At 30.2% G+C, this 17,657-nt stretch overlaps 5 protein-coding genes and 1 long non-coding RNA gene across 8 annotated transcripts in view; 3 read left to right on the top strand and 3 right to left on the bottom strand.

Moving 5' to 3' along the window:
- The window catches only part of LOC100745696 (carbohydrate sulfotransferase 11), a 17,630-nt gene extending 10,619 nt beyond the window's left edge, over nt 1-7,011 (top strand). The window contains exons 3-7 of the mRNA XM_003487982.4: nt 4,509-4,765; nt 5,291-5,531; nt 5,643-5,822; nt 5,907-6,064; nt 6,279-7,011. Of these exons, the coding sequence (XP_003488030.1) occupies nt 4,509-4,765; nt 5,291-5,531; nt 5,643-5,822; nt 5,907-6,064; nt 6,279-6,366 (924 nt within the window). The 3' untranslated portion in view covers nt 6,367-7,011. The remainder of the gene's footprint in view (nt 1-4,508; nt 4,766-5,290; nt 5,532-5,642; nt 5,823-5,906; nt 6,065-6,278) is intronic.
- Nucleotides 1-8,718, bottom strand: part of LOC100746534 — a 21,877-nt gene extending 13,159 nt beyond the window's left edge. The window contains exons 1-2 of the mRNA XM_003487989.4: nt 8,283-8,718; nt 7,792-7,943 (exon numbers count right to left, since the gene is read on the bottom strand). Of these exons, the coding sequence (XP_003488037.1) occupies nt 7,792-7,943; nt 8,283-8,516 (386 nt within the window). The 5' untranslated portion in view covers nt 8,517-8,718. The remainder of the gene's footprint in view (nt 1-7,791; nt 7,944-8,282) is intronic.
- LOC112212575 lies at nt 1,080-2,040 on the bottom strand. The gene is made up of 2 exons (XR_002946410.2): nt 1,898-2,040; nt 1,080-1,847 (listed from the first exon to the last, which is right to left on the bottom strand). It is a non-coding gene; the product is annotated as an uncharacterized LOC112212575 (long non-coding RNA).
- A 762-nt stretch (nt 8,719-9,480) lies between the features above and the next one.
- LOC100746056 (nicalin) lies at nt 9,481-12,687 on the top strand. Its single transcript, XM_003488157.3, has 7 exons — nt 9,481-9,807; nt 9,900-10,087; nt 10,206-10,535; nt 10,632-10,841; nt 10,929-11,333; nt 11,414-11,634; nt 11,715-12,687. The coding sequence occupies exons 1-7, from the start codon at nt 9,633-9,635 to the stop codon at nt 11,851-11,853; spliced, it is 1,668 nt and encodes a 555-aa protein (XP_003488205.1). The 5' UTR covers nt 9,481-9,632; the 3' UTR covers nt 11,854-12,687.
- Nucleotides 12,688-12,789: 102 nt separating this feature from the next.
- Nucleotides 12,790-15,207, top strand: LOC100746298 (2-amino-3-ketobutyrate coenzyme A ligase, mitochondrial). 2 transcript variants are annotated; one of them, XM_012383419.3, is made up of 7 exons: nt 12,790-12,927; nt 13,046-13,254; nt 13,336-13,622; nt 13,686-13,892; nt 14,139-14,331; nt 14,416-14,593; nt 14,667-15,207. In XM_012383419.3, the coding sequence occupies exons 2-7, from the start codon at nt 13,090-13,092 to the stop codon at nt 14,822-14,824; spliced, it is 1,188 nt and encodes a 395-aa protein (XP_012238842.1). In that variant the 5' UTR covers nt 12,790-12,927; nt 13,046-13,089; the 3' UTR covers nt 14,825-15,207. The 2 variants fall into 2 exon arrangements, with proteins under 2 accessions (XP_012238842.1, XP_003488207.1); XM_003488159.4 differs by having other exon boundaries at nt 12,790-12,966.
- LOC100745938 (ATPase ASNA1 homolog) lies at nt 14,874-17,620 on the bottom strand. Of its 2 annotated transcripts, none has more exons than XM_033319842.1 (6): nt 17,330-17,620; nt 17,053-17,261; nt 16,845-16,941; nt 15,705-15,855; nt 15,317-15,625; nt 14,874-15,242 (listed from the first exon to the last, which is right to left on the bottom strand). In XM_033319842.1, exons 1-6 carry the CDS (start codon nt 17,455-17,457, stop codon nt 15,123-15,125), a joined length of 1,014 nt encoding a protein of 337 aa, XP_033175733.1. In that variant the 5' UTR covers nt 17,458-17,620; the 3' UTR covers nt 14,874-15,122. The 2 variants fall into 2 exon arrangements, with proteins under 2 accessions (XP_033175733.1, XP_012238848.1); XM_012383425.3 differs by having other exon boundaries at nt 16,845-16,947; nt 17,330-17,619.
- Nucleotides 17,621-17,657: the final 37 nt, after the last annotated feature.

Raw genomic sequence — 17,657 nt, 5'->3', positions numbered from 1 at the left:
CAGCCGTTCGACTTCCACTCCGAAATCAATAAACGGAAGCCACTATTTCTATATTCGGCGCTTCCGCCTGACCACGACCATCGAGTTCCACCCCCGGGACCATCAGAAATCTATCATTTTATCGACGACATTATCGTTTGTTCAGAGAGGAAGAGAATCTTACCAGTTGTTCGAGTACAGTAGCTCAGATTGATCATAGGAAATGTTAAAAAGCTGACATGTTTGATTCATGGAGGAATTTCTTAAGATTTTAACATCTAAGAAAGATGGAGGAGTAAGATTAAAAATTGGAAAGATCTTAGCGAATTCTATGGATTTTATTTTAACAGATGAATTGTAATTGAGCTTAGATCATTAAAGGTAAGAGTATTTAGTTTTTACAGTTAAATAATAGCTCAATTTTTATTATTTTTATTTAGTTTTTGTAAAATAGATTTTTCTTTTAGAGATCCATTTTTCTAGCATTTTATTACGTGATAGAATTGCTTAGAATAGATAGAATTAACTTAAGTATTGATTTAATGGAAAATTGAATAGTCTAAGGACAAAATATATTTTGTATTAGACACAATTGAATTTTGAAAGTTTTAGTAGCTATATTCAGTTAAGTGTACATGGAATAAAAGTCTAGCGACCCAAAAGCAAAAGATTAGAACTTTTATTATAAAAATTAAAAAGAAAAAATTAAAATATGGTTAGAATCAGTACTTTCCAGTAATTTAATTTCTTATCTACCAAATATCTAATTTGATATTGATTTTATCGATGATTGTTGTTAATAATTATTTATTGACCATAAATAAGTAAATCGAATATCGTTAATAACTGCTAATATCTACTAAATGGTAATGTTTAATTTTAAAGATTTAATCCAGTCATACGCAAATGACTAACAGTGCGAATTCACGAAATTCTTTATCTAAAGGCCTGAATTATCTTTTAGCTCATCTTCTGACTCATCATAAGCGTTCTACAAGCGACTATAAGCGTTTCTAGGGTTTCTAAGACGTTCTCGCAAATTCCAAGAAATCTTAGAATTAAACTCTCGCACTACACCCGTAAACTCAATATTCTTCTTATTCCCTTTTTCCATTTAGTTTTATTTAATCGTCGCAAGAACTGATTAACATCTGACTTCGCGTGAGGGAAAACTGTTTTCTATTATAAGCTCATTTCTATGCATTCGTTGCGGCATTCTAAAGTTCACGTTGAATGCGCGTTAAGTTACAGAAACACGATGAAGTATCGATTAATTGATGACCAATTTCAAGGTTCTCCAATTAAGTAGCGTTACGGTAAATCGCGTGAAATAGCGAACGTAATCCCTTATAAAATTTCAGGAAACATCGTTTGCACAAAATTGCAATAAGTTTCATCGCAGTTTGTAACTTAGTCGTGTTATAAGGATCACTTTACTAAAAAGCTTCAAAAAGTGTAAGAGGTCAATCTCGATGTAAACAGCGTTTCTTTCAGCAATCTTTTTCTCAACTCTAGAACGACACTGTTAAATTTCCCGAGAATATGCAACAGTATAAGATCATGAACAAAAATAAAATTCAAGTATTCTAAATAATAATCAATATTTCTGGAGGATTTTCTTCTAAATACATACTTTTCGGAGACATCTCTAAATTAAGCTCTTAATAGGCTGTTACTTATAAACGAGGGCATGTACTACTCATAATTATTCGAAGAATGCACCTTTAATACATTAAGTGTCTTAAATTGAAATTATTCGAGCAATTGTCCAACGACTTTAGAATTCGCTGGAATAATTATGAGCAATAGTAACTACATATGTAATTTTCAACCCTCATGAAATCTAACCTAACCTAACCTAACCTAACCTGACCTGACCTAGCCTAACCTAACCTAACCTAACCTAACCTAACCTGACCTAGCCTAACCTAACCTAACAAATCTAGGTTCAACGAACCGATCGAACACAGATCGTAAAAGATGAATACAGAAATTAATATTCTGCTTATTCAAATAATTATAAGCCGTAATGATTATGTAATTTTAAATCTCAAACCTATAACCTAACCTAACCTAACAAATCTATGTTAGATTCAATGGAACGATCGGACAGAGATCACAAACAAATACCTAATACAGAAATTAGTCTAGGAACTAGAAAGTCAATGGATTGTGGAACGAGGCAATTATCATGCAAATTCTACAAGGACTAAACGATTCGAATCACGAACAACGTTCGTAGGCTTTCAGTCGATTGAGCCATTCGGGTTTAGAATTCAAAGCTCCCCGCTTCTCCAAGTCGTTTTCTTTTACAGTCAGACGTGCACACGCCGCGTGCGCCGGCCTTCTGTGTGCAAGGTTAATCCAATTTCCTAATTTCTGCAATTAATCGGAACGCTCGTCGCTGCGTTGGCGGCTCGATATGATTACGCATTGTACGCCTATTTGACGCATTGCAGTCGAACGCTGAAGCAAAATTGCTCGCATAATTGTCTTAGGATATTTACTTCGTGAAAATTCCTTGCCGAAGATTATTGGGAGATTCTACGTAGCAGAAATTTAGTCGAAAGGTCAAGATGATGATGAAAGTTTTCGATTGAATTCTTTGGCAGCAATTACGTAAAGAAATACTTAGAGAAAATTTTCTGTTTCATAATATTGATATATAACTAGATTACGGATATATCATATTATAATATGCAATATTTAAATGGAAATTTAATTAGAAAAATGCTTTATCTATTAAATATCATAGAAGGTATTGTTTTGAATGTTTTATATATTTCTGCATATTTATGTGCATTCCCTGCATTTTTATATCTTCAAATATCTCACAAATGTATAAGAATCCATAGTCTACTGATAATAGAGACCTCTTTGTAAACATTTGGTATGTCCGTATTAATTTTAAAAAGACACTATCAAGTTGCTAGAGAGCTTGTCTATAAAAATGCAAACAAATCTTAGAATATTGAGATTTCATCTATTCTAGTTCTTCTTACACTGATTTATTTATTCATAATTATTCCCTCATAAGTCGTGGGATTGCTGACAATCAGTAACAAATCTGTATTGCAGTCACTTAAAGTATTTAAAACAGATGGGCAATCTTTTAAATTTATTGTATATTAAATAGTAATTTAATAACTAGTAACAATTTACATAAGTAGTAATTTGTAGTAAATACTAAATACTGTACTAAATGGTAGTAATATAAAACATAAAAATATTATATTTTTCTCATAGATTCTGGATGAAACTATCATTAATTTTCATAGAACAAGTGTGAATGAAATTAATCCAGTTTGCTACGATTAATTTTTTTACAGCCATAGAGGTTCATACATTAATTTCAGTGAGAAACTATGTAAATAATCCCTCGCATGACAAACAGCGGTTTTATGTTTAGATGAATGATATACTGCTCGAAATGAGCAGCAAAGTAACGCAAATGTATTATATATATTATAACATATAATATATAATATTATTACTGCAGTTGTTTACGCGTAGAACGTGAAACCCGATACCGATTGATTTTATACGTGTTCGTATTAAGTGTTGGTAATTATATCGATAAAACGGATACCGATTACCCTTCTGTAGCAATCTTGGCCAGTGTTCAATGTCTAAAACTTGCACAATTTGCAGCGCGAATCACGTTCGCAAAGTCTTTTAATTTCAGTTTCATAATGCGTATTCAATTTCGCGACGCTGTTAATATAAATAATTCGTATGACACAGAAATTTTATAGTTTGGCCAATACTAATACAAAGAAATATTATTATAAATTAAATATCACAGATATCTGATTTCAAATTGTAGATCTCCGGAAACATAGTTCAGATTTTAATCATTGAAATTTGTATATACTTGAATTTCTGAATATTAAAATCATTCGATCATTTCACCTTTCGAGTACATGAAAAATAAAATATCCGGATTCTTGAACATTAGAACACAATAGTATTCTGGTACCTGAATCTTTTTAATGTCAATTATCCAAATTATTAAATATCTCAGGTTTCAGGTCCCAAGTGTCAACATTTCCCGAGTACTCGAATTCTCGAATACCTGAATTTTTGGTGTATCTGAATTTTTAGAGTACCTGGATTCTCGATTTCTATAGGTATATGATAATAGCCATGATAATAGCGGGCATCATCAACTAACTGATGACAAACGATAGAAATTTAAAAGAATAAGAGTTCCTCAACTTCGATCAATGTCGTATAAAACATATCTTAGCCTTAATTCAACCCTTCCTTGTATAAGTAGAGTGATGCATACGACCCTAAGTATTACTACATCCGTTTCGCCTCTTAGTATCTTAACTCATCGTAAAATCTACGAATATAATTTGTACATCTGATTCATTAGGAGTAAAAGACGTATAACGTCTACTTATTTTACCACTCCTAATGAGATGTGAGAATGTTTATGTAGTCCTAATTAAACACATCTTTAAAGCATCTTAAAAATGTTCTATATAATTAATGGAATACAACATGAATATTAATGTCAACAGGAGGATGCGAACCTGACACCGGAGGAAAGGCTAATGGAGGAAGCAGCGATCGCCGAAACTGAGAAGCGATTGTATACAAGGAGGAAGTTTCTGGCGGAGAAATGCGCCGAAGAGGGATTAGACAGGCCTGGAAACGATTCTCTTCACAGGCCTAACGCCTGGGAATTTCTTGTAAATAGAGAATATCATTTAATATGGTGCAACGTCTTCAAAGCGGCCTCTACCTCTTGGATGTATAATTTCAATCTACTTGCGGGGTAAGAAGCATCCAATTTGCCAAATGTTCTTTTACCTTCATGTAACAAAAGTTGAGATAATTTTAACACGTATCGCTTTTTAAGATACATTTTCATATATCATCGTTCTTTCAAATTTTTTTAGTGAATTTTAATATTGCTAGACTGCGAGTTCTTATGCAAATTTATATTTCTTCCAGCATAATTAGAAGAGTGGAATCTAAATAGAGTTTTTTTTACCCGTTATTGTTTATTAAATGTAATTCATTGTTAAATATTATATATTCATATTTATTATGTAATACTTATTACGAGTATAATGCTTTGAATATTTTATATATTTCTGTATATTTCATGCATTCTCTGTATTTTTGCATCTTTAAATTTTCATAAGAGTCTTAGCAGAAGTTTAAATATCTCAGAGAGATAAAGATCTGTCTTATAAAATAAAACATTCGATGCTCATGGCAAAACTGATCCAACATCTGCCAGGCTAAGTTTAAATAAACAGCTTGATCAACATCAAACTTTATAAATTGTTTTCAGATACAGCCCACAGTTCTTAAAGGCCTCAAAAGCTGTACCTGTTTCTCTGGCGAGGCAGAAATATCCCAGACACACGGCCGATGAGTTGAACAAGTTCCTAAACGACAGCATTAGTTTCTTGATAGTAAGACATCCGTTCGAGAGGTTGCTCAGCGCCTACAGAGATAAATTGGAGCATAGCTTACCGCATACGTTCCATAGTAATCTTGGATCCCATATTGTTTGGAACTATAGATCTAGGGTAAGGACAAACCATCTTTAAAGTTATGTATGTTATTTTAATTTTCTTTCTATGTTTCATCAATTTGATTGGTCTTGTGGAATTTAATGAATCATTATCGACTATGATTAGGACCGAAAGACAAATGGACGACACGGTCCAAGGTATCCACTTTTTGAAGAATTTGTACGATGGTTGTTATGTCAATGGAGAGCTGGGAACGAACTTGATATGCACTGGACTCCAATTGTGATCTTTTGTACGCCGTGTCAAGTACGATTCGACGTAATTGCAAAGTTTGAAACGCTCCATGTAAATATATCTTTCAAAAAATTCTATGTAAACGATACAATAAATCAATTCTATATTTTAATTGGAAAAATATATTGATTAAAGGAAGATCAAGATTATCTCATAAAACAAGCTCACGTGGGTCACATCATTAAACCTGAATGGAAGAATCCTACCAGGGGTGTCCAAACGAAGGACGTTATTAAGAATTATTTCGCTCAATTATCGAAATCGCAGATCAAAGATCTCTACGAGATGTTTAGGTAAGTATACTAAGTGGGAACGATATAGCACGACCGTAAATTAAAATTTTAATAAGGAACACCCATTAACGCTATGATAACTAGTTAATTCCAAGAGGAATTCTAACGTTAAGAATTAATAAGGTGTAATTATATATAAAATATAGTCCAACTGTATATAGTTATAATGAAATATTAATAGCAATAATAATATATTCTTGGTATTTCATTTCAGGTACGATTTTGTGCTTTTCGATTATTCTCCCGATGAGTACATAGCACTTGGAAGAGACGAGGATACAAAGTTAATCTGTAAAAAGTAATGCTAGTATTTCGTACATTATTAACAAGCGTATCAACGCTGGAATTGTTTTTTTCTTATTTTTATCTTTTTGTCTTTAAATATTAAACGACACCTATTAAAATGGCGTCGATTACAACGAAAATATTTGATAGCAAATATCTGTTGAAGATTAAGATGAGAAAACAGAAACATACCGAGAATTGCTCCAATTAGCGATACACTTGCAAAGTACTGCTGCTGCATTTAAACTTTTGATAAACGAAACGTTACAGTATATTCAATTGTTAGGGCCTAAGGCAACAAGACGTTTGTAAACTGTTATAAATCAACGCAAAAAAGATTTTAAATGTATTATACCTGTGAGAGTACCTCGTTGCTTAAGTATCATATGCGACAATGAACTTTTTAATATACGAGGGTTTATGGTAAGAGTGATGCTCACTTTGTCGAATTTTTTCTGCTTTAACATCGAATGAGAATAGCCTATTAGTTCGAAATAGAATACTTTGCATTCCCAATAGACTACGTAGAAGTAACGTCCCTTTCTTTGTTTCAACTGAATTAATTTTTACAGAATACAATCGATATGAGTACAGCGAAGTTTTATTCCAGATATAACTTAATTAAAGTAAATTGGGCTAATTGTTTCGTGTTAGCATATTTTGAAAAACATGTATACATTTTCCCTCATTTTATATGTATATATCTGTGTATATAAATATACATACACGTATATTGATATAAACGTTGTTGCAATAGTAATTATTGTCATTGTACCAATGATAATAATACTGCCTTGAGAAAATGTAATTTATAATTGCATTAGTAAGATGTATGTTAAATTATACAACTTCCAAATGCAAGAATATCTAGAGATCTGTAAGTTCAAAGTTTTCCAATATTTACTTATATTTTAGAAGTGATATTTGAGTTAATAGGGTTACATCTCTGTAATGAAATGGTCTTTTTATAAAGACTTAATTAAATAGTACAGCACATTATGTAGTACTTAAATCTAATGCAAATATAAATTTTTCAATAATGAAAAATTTACTGCAAATAAAATCGTATTATTTGTAAAATCAGATCGAGATAAAAATAATACGATAAATTTTAATTTCTTATAATTTTATAAATTGCAAACACGAAACGACAATAATTATTTTACAAAATAAAGAAATTTAAAAAACAATTGATTACATAGAAAATTAATCTTATCTTACAATGAATGAAATTGTATTTAATTAAATTAATTAAGGAAATAGCAATGACAAAATAAATATCTTATTTGATTGTCCAAGGTGGAGATAAAAATATCAACACTCGCATCAAAACATTACTATTATTATTTTCTTAATTCAATTAAAATTTATAGATAATCCTTGGAAAATCAAAGCTTTTTTATATTATATTTTATTTGTAGTTGTTAAAATAATGTACTTACTTATTCGAATTGTTCATTAGTTCTATTCCAATAACCCATTTGTCATTAAAAATATATTTCCAACTGCTTTTTATTACCAAAATCTCATAATGGAACTTCTTGACTTTGCATTTTTTCTTCTTTACTACTGGTTGTCCATTTATTGCATACAACTACAAATTGTATATATTGAATTTAATATACTTTAACACTTGTTGAATGTAATTATTATAAATATATCATATTTCCTTTCTCATAATTCCTTATTATAACACATAAAACTCTATTTAATTAATTTTTGTTTATAAACTCCTTTCATACTAACTAGTTGGTATTAAAAAAATTAGACTAAAATATTCTTCTCCACTCTTATAAAGTACCTTTGAAGAAATTTTGTTTAATTAACAAATGAAACTATTTATCATATGTCATGTGTCATATATGAATAATGTAGGTTTTTTATTTTATTTTTTATTATGTTATTGTTATTATTTTTTTTTCAAATAACTCACATCACTATCGGAGTCCGAAGATATGTCTTTTCCATACAGAGCTTGATTGTACAAAGATTCTGAAATACGTTTCGTCATATCCTGAACTTCTTTAATGTCATTCGTTGTTTTTTCGATTCGAGTTTGCACATTCGACAATGTTTTCATTAAATGTTCCTCTATAGGATTGCACTTTGGAGTTGGAATCGGCAACTCCTCATCGCTAAGCTCGAACATGTCATCGTCCAAATCCATTTATATTTTCATAAATGAAGGTGATATTTAATTATAATATAATAATATTTATAGTTATTTTGATAATAGATCAATTATTCCATGCACATTCGCACAACCTCGTCTAAACAGGTAAAGTAAATGATAAACATTTCTCATGTGTCATTTTTAATCATTAACTATACGAATATAAAAAATTCTTATATCAAGAAAATGAAATTAAAATTTAGTGTTTTATTTGCAACTTTTATGAAAATTATATAACAATCATATGGTATTATAATTGCAATTTCTTATAATAATTAAATTAAAACTTTATTTAAAGAGTCACGACTTGTAAATAAAAACAATGAATAAAACCTAATAAAACCACGTGATTAAAATCTAGGGAAATTAGTTTTCATTATCGATTGAGGAATTTTTATTATCGAGAATAGTTATCGGTAACCAAAAAATTTTTTATTTTATTTATAATGATTATTCGTAACTAAAACACTTAAAAATAAATATTTTTTAATTATTAATCTTTTGAAAAAATTTCTTTGAAATGTACTTATCAGTCTTTCATTTAAACAATTACATATGTATTACTGGATCATGTTACCTGTTTTGTCAATGACTTGTTTGATAAAAATTTTAGAAACAACTATTATTTTTGGTCCCTGCTTAAATGTAATGTTTGATCGTTATAATAAAATGTAATAAAATGTAAATGTATGAAATTACAAATTGAATGATATGTACTTCTAAAATAAAGGATTCCTATCATGAAAGAAATGTCATTAGTCTTTGATATTTAATTTGAATTTCTAAGTTTTCTGTAACAATTACATTATAATAAATTTATGGTAATTAAATTTGTAATTCATAAATCAGATTAAAATGCATAATAACATTTACTTTAAAAAAAATTCCTAGACCTTGTAACACAAAACTACATCTGGATGTTAGATCTATCTTGTATTTTATTTATGGTCTATCACCTTGTCTGTGTTGTATATATAATATGTAATTCCTACTGTAGGTAGAGGAAGAATGAGTTAGGTACAGATCGTTTCGTGATGTTAGGTCAATGAAAATAATTAGGAGCTGTATTCTTTTACTCTTTAGTAGACTTGAAAGAAATCAGAAAGAAATATGTGGCTAGAAGAATGTGATAGTTTTGCTGAACTATGTCGAGGATATTTGCCTTATTATTTACTGATAATTTTGCCGATTTTTATTATTATTTCTCCGGTTAACCCAGTTGCCGCATCTCACGAATTTCCCGTGTATCGAATGCACCAGTATGACTTGCACGGTGTGCCACATGGTAATGAAATGTTTTCGCCTTAAATATTCAACTTATTAATATTGCCATTTTACTAACTTGCTTAACATTTCATTTACATAATCTATCATCAGGTTGCCGTAGTGCGCCGATTTCGTTGGAAGCAAGATCCCTTACAGGGTGGAGTACTTCTAGACACTGTGTAGTTACAAAAGCTTTGAGTCTTACTCCAAGTTTATTTCACTCTATTAAACATAAGGCTGGAGCTTTGATAGTAGTTTTACCAGAAAAACTTAATGACTTGACATTAGAGGAAAAACAGGTTGATTCAATTTATTCTTGATAGACCTTTTTCATAAACATAACAGTTATATTTTAAATTCTTATAATTTCACTATATTCTTATTGTTATTCTCTATAATTCTTATTGTTTATTGCAGCATATTATGAGTCTGGAAGAATCTATGCTGTTTGGGCCAGAAACGACAATTCCAGTGTATTTTACTTCATGGCATCCTGATTTGCAAACTATATTAGATGATCTCTCCAACGGTTTTATTACTGATGAGAAAGCTGGATCTGCAGCTGAAGCAATGTTTAATTCTATATCTGCTAGTGGTTATCAAGTAGTTGTAGCAACTGGACAGGCATTAGCTAAGACAGATGTAAAAATAGCTACTTTACATGGGAAGCTAACTGGTACTGGAGCTGAAGAGAAGTTACCAACTATAGCCTTGGTAACGCATTACGATAGTGCTGGTGTTGCACCTGTAAGAGAACTATAGATATAAATGTTTATTCATACAGCTGCTAAGAATCTTAGAAATAAAATATGTATATACATGTATGTTATTGCTAATAAATAGGAATTGTCTTTTGGAGCGGACAGTAATGCATCAGGAGTGGCAATATTATTGGAAATAGCAAGATTATTTTCTACTTTGTATTCCACTAGTAGATCAAGACCACAATATAATCTTGTCTTTATTGTAACTGGTGCTGGCAAACTTAATTACCAGGGCAGTAAAAAGTGGCTGGAGGATCAATTAGATGGAATTGAAGGCTCGATAATACAAGTACTATATACACTAAAAGACCTCTATCATCATACATTTGTTTCAAAATTTTGAAGTAATAATATAATATATTATTTGAATTATTAGGATGCTGCATATGTTATTTGTCTAGACACAGTATCTACTAGTGATAATCTTTATGTGCATGTCTCCAAACCACCTAAAGAAAATTCTACAGGTGGTCTTTTTTATAAAAAACTTAAAGCTGTGTCTGAGTCATTGAATATGACTACTGTTGAAGGCGTGCACAAAAAAATCAATTTAGCTGATGAAACATTGGCTTGGGAACACGAAAGATATAGTATTCGTAGATTTCCAGCTACGACTTTGTCAACTTTGAAAAGTCATGAAGATCCAATTAGAACAACGATCTTAGATGTAATAGAGACAAGACAAATAGATAGATTATATAAACATACACAAACAGTTGCAGAAGCATTAGCTAGACATATATACAATTTAAGCTTTAGTCAAGTTTTCATGGATCCTCTGGTATACATCTTTTATCATATAAGTAAGAGAAATGAGAAAATACCTCTCTTTGTTTTATTAACTGAATTTATCTTTTTTAGGGAGTTTCTAAGGAATCATTATCCTTATGGTTTAGTTACTTAGCGTCGCAACCAAGGGCTGCTACATTACTGGCAGACAAAAATAATATGTTAGTTGGTACATTAAAAGAAGCAATGGCTAGATATTTGGGAGATGTTAAAGTTACCTTGCATAGTCCTGACAAGCAAGACCCAGAATTTGTATTTTATGATATTACAAAAGCAATATTGAATGTGTACAGGTAAATTTTTAAATTTCACTTATTATTTCATTTATTATCAACATTATTTCTTGTAGATAACGTAGTTTATTATATTTCAGCGTAAAACCAGCTGTATTCGATCTCTTTCTAACAATTGCCATCATTATATATTTGGGACTTATTTATGTAATCGTGCACAATTTCCCTCGCGCATATACTTTAGCAACTCGTTTTTCTGTAAAGAACAAATCATCGTGAAATTGTATTCAACTATCGTTTCTTTGTTGCATTGTAAAAATTCGCTACATGTTTTTTAATGAATTTAATATATAATGTTATAGGTGTTAAAGGTGAAGCAAAACTGTATGTACATTAATTTTTGCTGGTATTAATCTTGAATTAAAAATCGTCTACATATTGTATCTTAGATAATCTGTAAATGTTACATAGTTTAACTTCAACTCGAATTTTCGTCCACGCATCTTCTCTATCAAATAAAAATAATGCAAATAGCAGATTTATTTAGTAGAGAGAACATTACTTCTCATTCTATGATAAATTATTATGTAAGAGTACGTGATAATTAAGACCAAGTAATAACAGACCAAATAGTGAGACTTCAGAATGCAATTTATAAATAAAAAGACTGGCAAATTTTAGCAAATACAGAATTTAGTAATAAAAGTAATTCCAAATCGTATATAGAACACTAGAGAATATTAGTTTTATTTAAATGCAAATCTAATATTTTGTTTAATAGTTATTATCGTGTCCGCGATACATAGAACATAATATTCCTATTATAACGTAATAATCTTGAATATACATATATCAATTAATGAATTAAGATAATTCCATAGCACAGGTAGTGTTATATAACAAAGCAAATGTTTTTTAAAATTTTCTTGTTAAAATATACAGAAAACTATTTGCCAAATATTAGTACTATAAAAACATCCATTAGAAGCAAGAAAACTTAGAGAATAAACTATTTGAATGATAAAGAATAATAAATATTTATTAATGATTATTTAAGTGCAATTATATGGACGAAATGTAAAAAGCTTGTAAAATAAACATGATGGAAAATAATCATTGCTTCTTATTTTTACCTAAATATTATAATTTTATCAAATTTTATATTTGATATATTTTTCAATGATATACATTATATTACTTGTAAAAGATTACATACAGATCATCTCCTATAAAACGAAGTTATGCAGAGATTGAAGATTATTATACACCTAAACAGGTTTGTCTAGTTCATTATACTTTCACTTCTTCAGAATCCAGCATTATTCCAGTATACATTGAGATATACTACAAATTGTAAAGTGCACTAAAATATGAATTCTACTCTTAATAAAAGTATCTTATTCTTACTATATTTTGATTCAACTATAATTGTGAACAAAAACATTGTTTTAAATGTTTATTTTCTTAACAGGTATAAAATTTCAAAATAGAAGATGGATAATATTGGGGAGATCCATGAGCTTACTGGCAGAATGTATAACACCAGAATTAAAAGCTATAGAAGCAGCTGGTACTTGGAAAAAGGAGAGAGTAATTGCTTCGCCTCAACGAACACATATTGTATTAGCAAATGGAATACAGGCCCTAAATTTTTGTGCTAACAATTATCTAGGGTTAGCAGTAAGTATTAGAATTTCTAAAATTAATATGATAAAATTGTGTTTATCATATTAAACAATTTTCATTATTTCTTAAATTTAGGATAATAAAGAAGTCATTTCTGCTGCAAAACTTGCTCTGGATAAGTATGGAGCGGGTTTAAGTTCTGTTAGATTTATATGTGGTACACAAGACATTCACATAGAATTAGAAAAGAAAATTGCTAACTTTCATGGCAGAGAAGATGCTATTCTTTATGCATCTTGTTTCGATGCAAATGCTGGATTATTTGAGACATTATTAACACCCGAAGATACTGTTATAAGTGATGAGCTTAATCATGCTTCCATCATTGACGGTATCAGGTTATGTAAAGCAAGGAAACAGAGGTGAATGAGTTAAATTTATTTTATTTGTCTTTATTATGTAAAAATATATTATATTTTGCAAAGGTACAAGCATAGGGACATGATAGATTTGGAGAATAAGCTACAGGATAGTATGTCTTCGCGTTTACGATTGATTGCAACTGACGGTGTCTTTTCTATGGATGGCACTGTTGCGCCATTACCAAAAATATTAGAGCTTTCAAAGAAATATAACGCTCTTACGTTTGTAGATGATTGTCATGCTACTGGATTTTTTGGAAAAGCTGGAAGGTAATTGCATTTATTTTGATACACTTTGTATTAAATTTCTATTAATTAGCAGCCGATACAATTTTTTATTCTATAACAATTGTTTAGTTCTTTTCACATTTCTTAACTTTCTTTTAAAATTCGGACCTAAATTTACTGGGTTTTATTTATCGTAACTTACTCTAATTTTTTTAAATATATTGTATTATTGGAAAATAATTAATTTAACTATAAAGTTTATTTTCATATTGAGTAATTTAATTCTAGAGGCACAGAGGATTATTTTAATCAATTAGGAAATGTTGATATCATTAACTCCACGTTAGGCAAAGCTCTTGGTGGAGCAGCAGGTGGTTATACAACTAGTAAAAAAGAACTTATTAATTTGTTGAGACAACGTAGCAGACCATATTTATTTTCAAATTCATTGCCACCACCTGTAGTTGCATCAGCTAGTAAGGTATACTAAAATGTCAATTGTTTCTGTTAAAATAAAAAAAATAATGTGATCACTCATATTTTTATTTTTTAATATTGTATATAGGTTATGGATTTAATAACAAACTCTATGGAATTTTTGGATCGTTTAAAAAATAATACCAATCTGTTTAGAAGTAATATGAAAGCAGCTGGTTTTACAATTGCTGGTGACAATCATCCTATCTGTCCTGTTATGATAGGTGATGCAAGATTAGCTACTGAATTTGCTGATAAAATGATTGGTAAATATTTACAGTATATCATGTAATGTATCAGTTTTTAACAATACGTATAATAATCGTTTTCTATTTATAGAACAAGGAATCTATGTTATTGGTTTTAGTTATCCAGTAGTACCAAAAGATAAAGCGCGAATACGTGTTCAAATTAGTGCTGCACATTCAGAAAAGGACATAGAATATGCTGTAAACGCATTTGTACATATTGGAAAAGAACTTAATATTATTAAGTGATATTCTTCCTAATCATAAAAAATTCTAGTAATTGAAATATTTTTTATAATTCTTTAATCAAATCGGTAATATAAAAAACAAAAATAAAAGTTACACATATATAATTGATCAAGTAATGTTTAATATACAAGTACATCAAACTGAAATTTTTAATATATGTATTCCTATTGTATTAAATATTATAAAAGTATTACCTCTTATACAAACTTCATCATGTATAAGTAATCCTTTTAGATTAAAAATCTTTTGATTACATGTCAAAGTTATATATTTTTACGAAATGTTAATTGTACAGACGTTAAGGCTTATATGGTTTTACAAGATTTTCCGAAAATTCTCTGACTTGTTGGACTCCTCGAATTTCTTTTTCTAATAAAGGAACTCGGATAATATGAAAATCTTCATAAAGATCCATTATCTAGCAAAGAGTTATTGTATTAATTTCTTCAGTTCCTATATGAAGTAATATGAAATCATAATATTTTGATTTACCTGCTCTAAATATTTATCTTGTATTTTATGCCTAGCAAGACACAGTTTACAAGATGTACAGTTTTCTTTTAAGAATAATAACTGATTCACTATGATATTGTGAGTATCTATACCACATTTTGTTAATTCTTGTACGAGTCTTTCTGTTTCGTACAGTGACAAGAATTCTGCTATGCACACACAAACAAATGTAGTCTGGTCAGGGTTTTTAAATTGTTCATTAACTTGTCGAATGACAACAAGCATCTCCTCTATTTTGTTACAGAATGTATCTACATTGAAATCTGTCATTCCCAATAATGAACTGATCTATAACAAAGTAGTTTTGAAATTGGAATACTGTTTAAGCTGATACTACATATCATTCATTAAACTAAGTATTTCTGACCTGTGTAATAAAAGGACTAATCTTCATCTTCAGACGCATTAATTTCCCCAATCCTTTTTCTACTACTTGTGGGAATGATAATAATCTTAAAGTATGACCAGTGGGTGCAGTATCAAAAACAACAACAGAAAAGTTCATTCCTTTAACCAATCTGAAAATATGGATAACATATAGAACAGTTAAGTTATACCATATATAAATATCATTGATAAAACTACAGAAAAGCCATCTCACCTCCGATTTCGATGATTTTTAGTTATGTCGTAAAACTTAACATTCTAAACATCTGTTTCCTATACATATAACCGGCAGTTTCGCTTAGAGGGATTCGCAAAAATCTGCCGATACCACTACAGTGAATTCTGCCTATAGTTGTGTGTGTCTGACAGCATGTGCTTCAGTATTGATTACCGACTGCCGGCCGCTTTTTTTCTGTTTATAAACGAGGATCAGACAAGCTTAAAGGTTCCGTGCACAACTGCATATACAAGGCTACAAAAAATGTTTGTTATAAATTATTTAAGAAAGGATATCATCAATGTATTGAATTTGGGTTAATCTTTTTAATATGGCTGCCACGCGGCGGCCGAGTACGCTTGTCTAAAATAATAACAATTATTTTTTTCGAAAAATAATATCAATTATTCATTCGCCTACTATTTTTATAATTAATTTGTTATTATTTCATGCGGCGGCTGAATAGACTAACCTAAGCCAAACCGAAACTCAATACATTGATGATATTCGCTTTTAAGTAAGTTATAAATTATAAATAACAGATATTTCTTGTAGCCTCGCATATGCAGCTTTGTGTTGGACCTTCGAGCTTGCCCATGTTGCTTGTTTGTTTATAAACAGAAGATAAGCAGATGAGAAGATGGCAACCAATATTGACACATATGTTGTCACAAATGCACAACTATAAGTGGAATAAGTAAAATATAAATAGAATTGTAGAAGTATCAACAGGTTTCTGCAAATATCTCAAAAACTAAGAGAGATACTATGCTTTTTATATGTATAGAAAAAAGTTGTTCAAGATATTAATGTCTATAGCATATTTCATAATCATCCAAATCAAAGATAAGAAAGTTTTTCTATGGTTTTACCAATATTGTTAAATTACAAAGTATTATTAACTTCATGACTTCTGCATAACTCATTGCTTCGTCTATACCAGGGAATGCTCCAACAATTTCTTGCATTATGCTTCTACTCAATCTCATGGCTTCTCCTCCTGGAACTGTTTTGTAAATAATTTATGTGTACATTTATGTATCAAACTACCAACAACATTGTAAGCATATAAAGTGTAATACAAAGGTATAACATCGATAAAACAGAATACCAGCTTCACTTTCGAAATACTCCTCTGGCAATTCAGTAATGCCCACGTTTGGATCTATTTCCATAGCGAAAAGATTTTCAAAACCTTTTACTTTCGTCGGAACTTTACTAAACTTTTGATCAAACGCGTCGGAGATATTGTGCGCCGGGTCAGTAGATATGATGAGTACATTTTCTCTGACTTTCGATAACTGCACAGCCAACGAACAACTGGAAATTAAAACAAGCAATGATCAAACTGCGATAAACAAACGAACTTTTGAGGTTAGAATATTAACCTGCACGTTGTTTTACCGACTCCACCTTTACCACCGACAAATATCCATCGCAAAGACCGTTGTTCGATTACGTTTCTAATCGAAGGCTCGTATTCAATCGTTTCTTCATCATTTATGCTCATATTCATCAAGAAAGACTGTGTTCCTAACAAATTTTACCACGTCATTTACCAATGTCGTTAGTTATGGGACAAGAGCTTTTTTTGTGTTATATACGCAATAATTGACAAAGAGTGGCGCTACAATCGCTCAATCATAGCTCCACACATTACATCCTACATTAAGTCGATTCTAGCCCGCGCACCAGCGAAGATATAGATGGCGTTAC

The sequence above is a fragment of the Bombus impatiens genome, unplaced genomic scaffold, assembly GCF_000188095.3.
Source record: "Bombus impatiens unplaced genomic scaffold, BIMP_2.2 scf_0217, whole genome shotgun sequence".
In the NCBI taxonomy this organism is placed as follows: Eukaryota; Metazoa; Arthropoda; class Insecta; order Hymenoptera; family Apidae; genus Bombus; species Bombus impatiens.
Note: the sequence above shows the minus strand (reverse complement) of the source record. Positions and strands in the feature narration are given on the sequence as shown.

Excerpts from the sequence above, each read along its gene's own strand:
- LOC100746056 (XM_003488157.3), top strand. The coding sequence starts at position 9,633 with ATGTGGCTAGAAGAATGTGATAGTTTTGCTGAACTATGTCGAGGATAT. Across the intron at positions 9,808-9,899 it reads CTTGCACGGTGTGCCACATG|GTTGCCGTAGTGCGCCGATT; the intron begins GTAATGAAATGT and ends ATCTATCATCAG. Across the intron at positions 11,635-11,714 it reads GCAATATTGAATGTGTACAG|CGTAAAACCAGCTGTATTCG; the intron begins GTAAATTTTTAA and ends ATTATATTTCAG.
- LOC100746298 (XM_003488159.4), top strand. The coding sequence starts at position 12,945 with ATGAATTCTACTCTTAATAAAA. Across the intron at positions 13,255-13,335 it reads ACAATTATCTAGGGTTAGCA|GATAATAAAGAAGTCATTTC; the intron begins GTAAGTATTAGA and ends TCTTAAATTTAG. Across the intron at positions 13,623-13,685 it reads TGTAAAGCAAGGAAACAGAG|GTACAAGCATAGGGACATGA; the intron begins GTGAATGAGTTA and ends TATTTTGCAAAG.
- LOC100745938 (XM_012383425.3), bottom strand. The coding sequence starts at position 17,457 with ATGAATATGAGCATAAATGATGAAGAAACGATTGAATACGAGCCTTCG. Across the intron at positions 17,262-17,329 it reads GTCGGTAAAACAACGTGCAG|TTGTTCGTTGGCTGTGCAGT; the intron begins GTTAATATTCTA and ends TTTAATTTCCAG. Across the intron at positions 15,856-16,844 it reads AGTTATGCAGAAGTCATGAA|ATTGGTTAAAGGAATGAACT; the intron begins GTTAATAATACT and ends CCATATTTTCAG.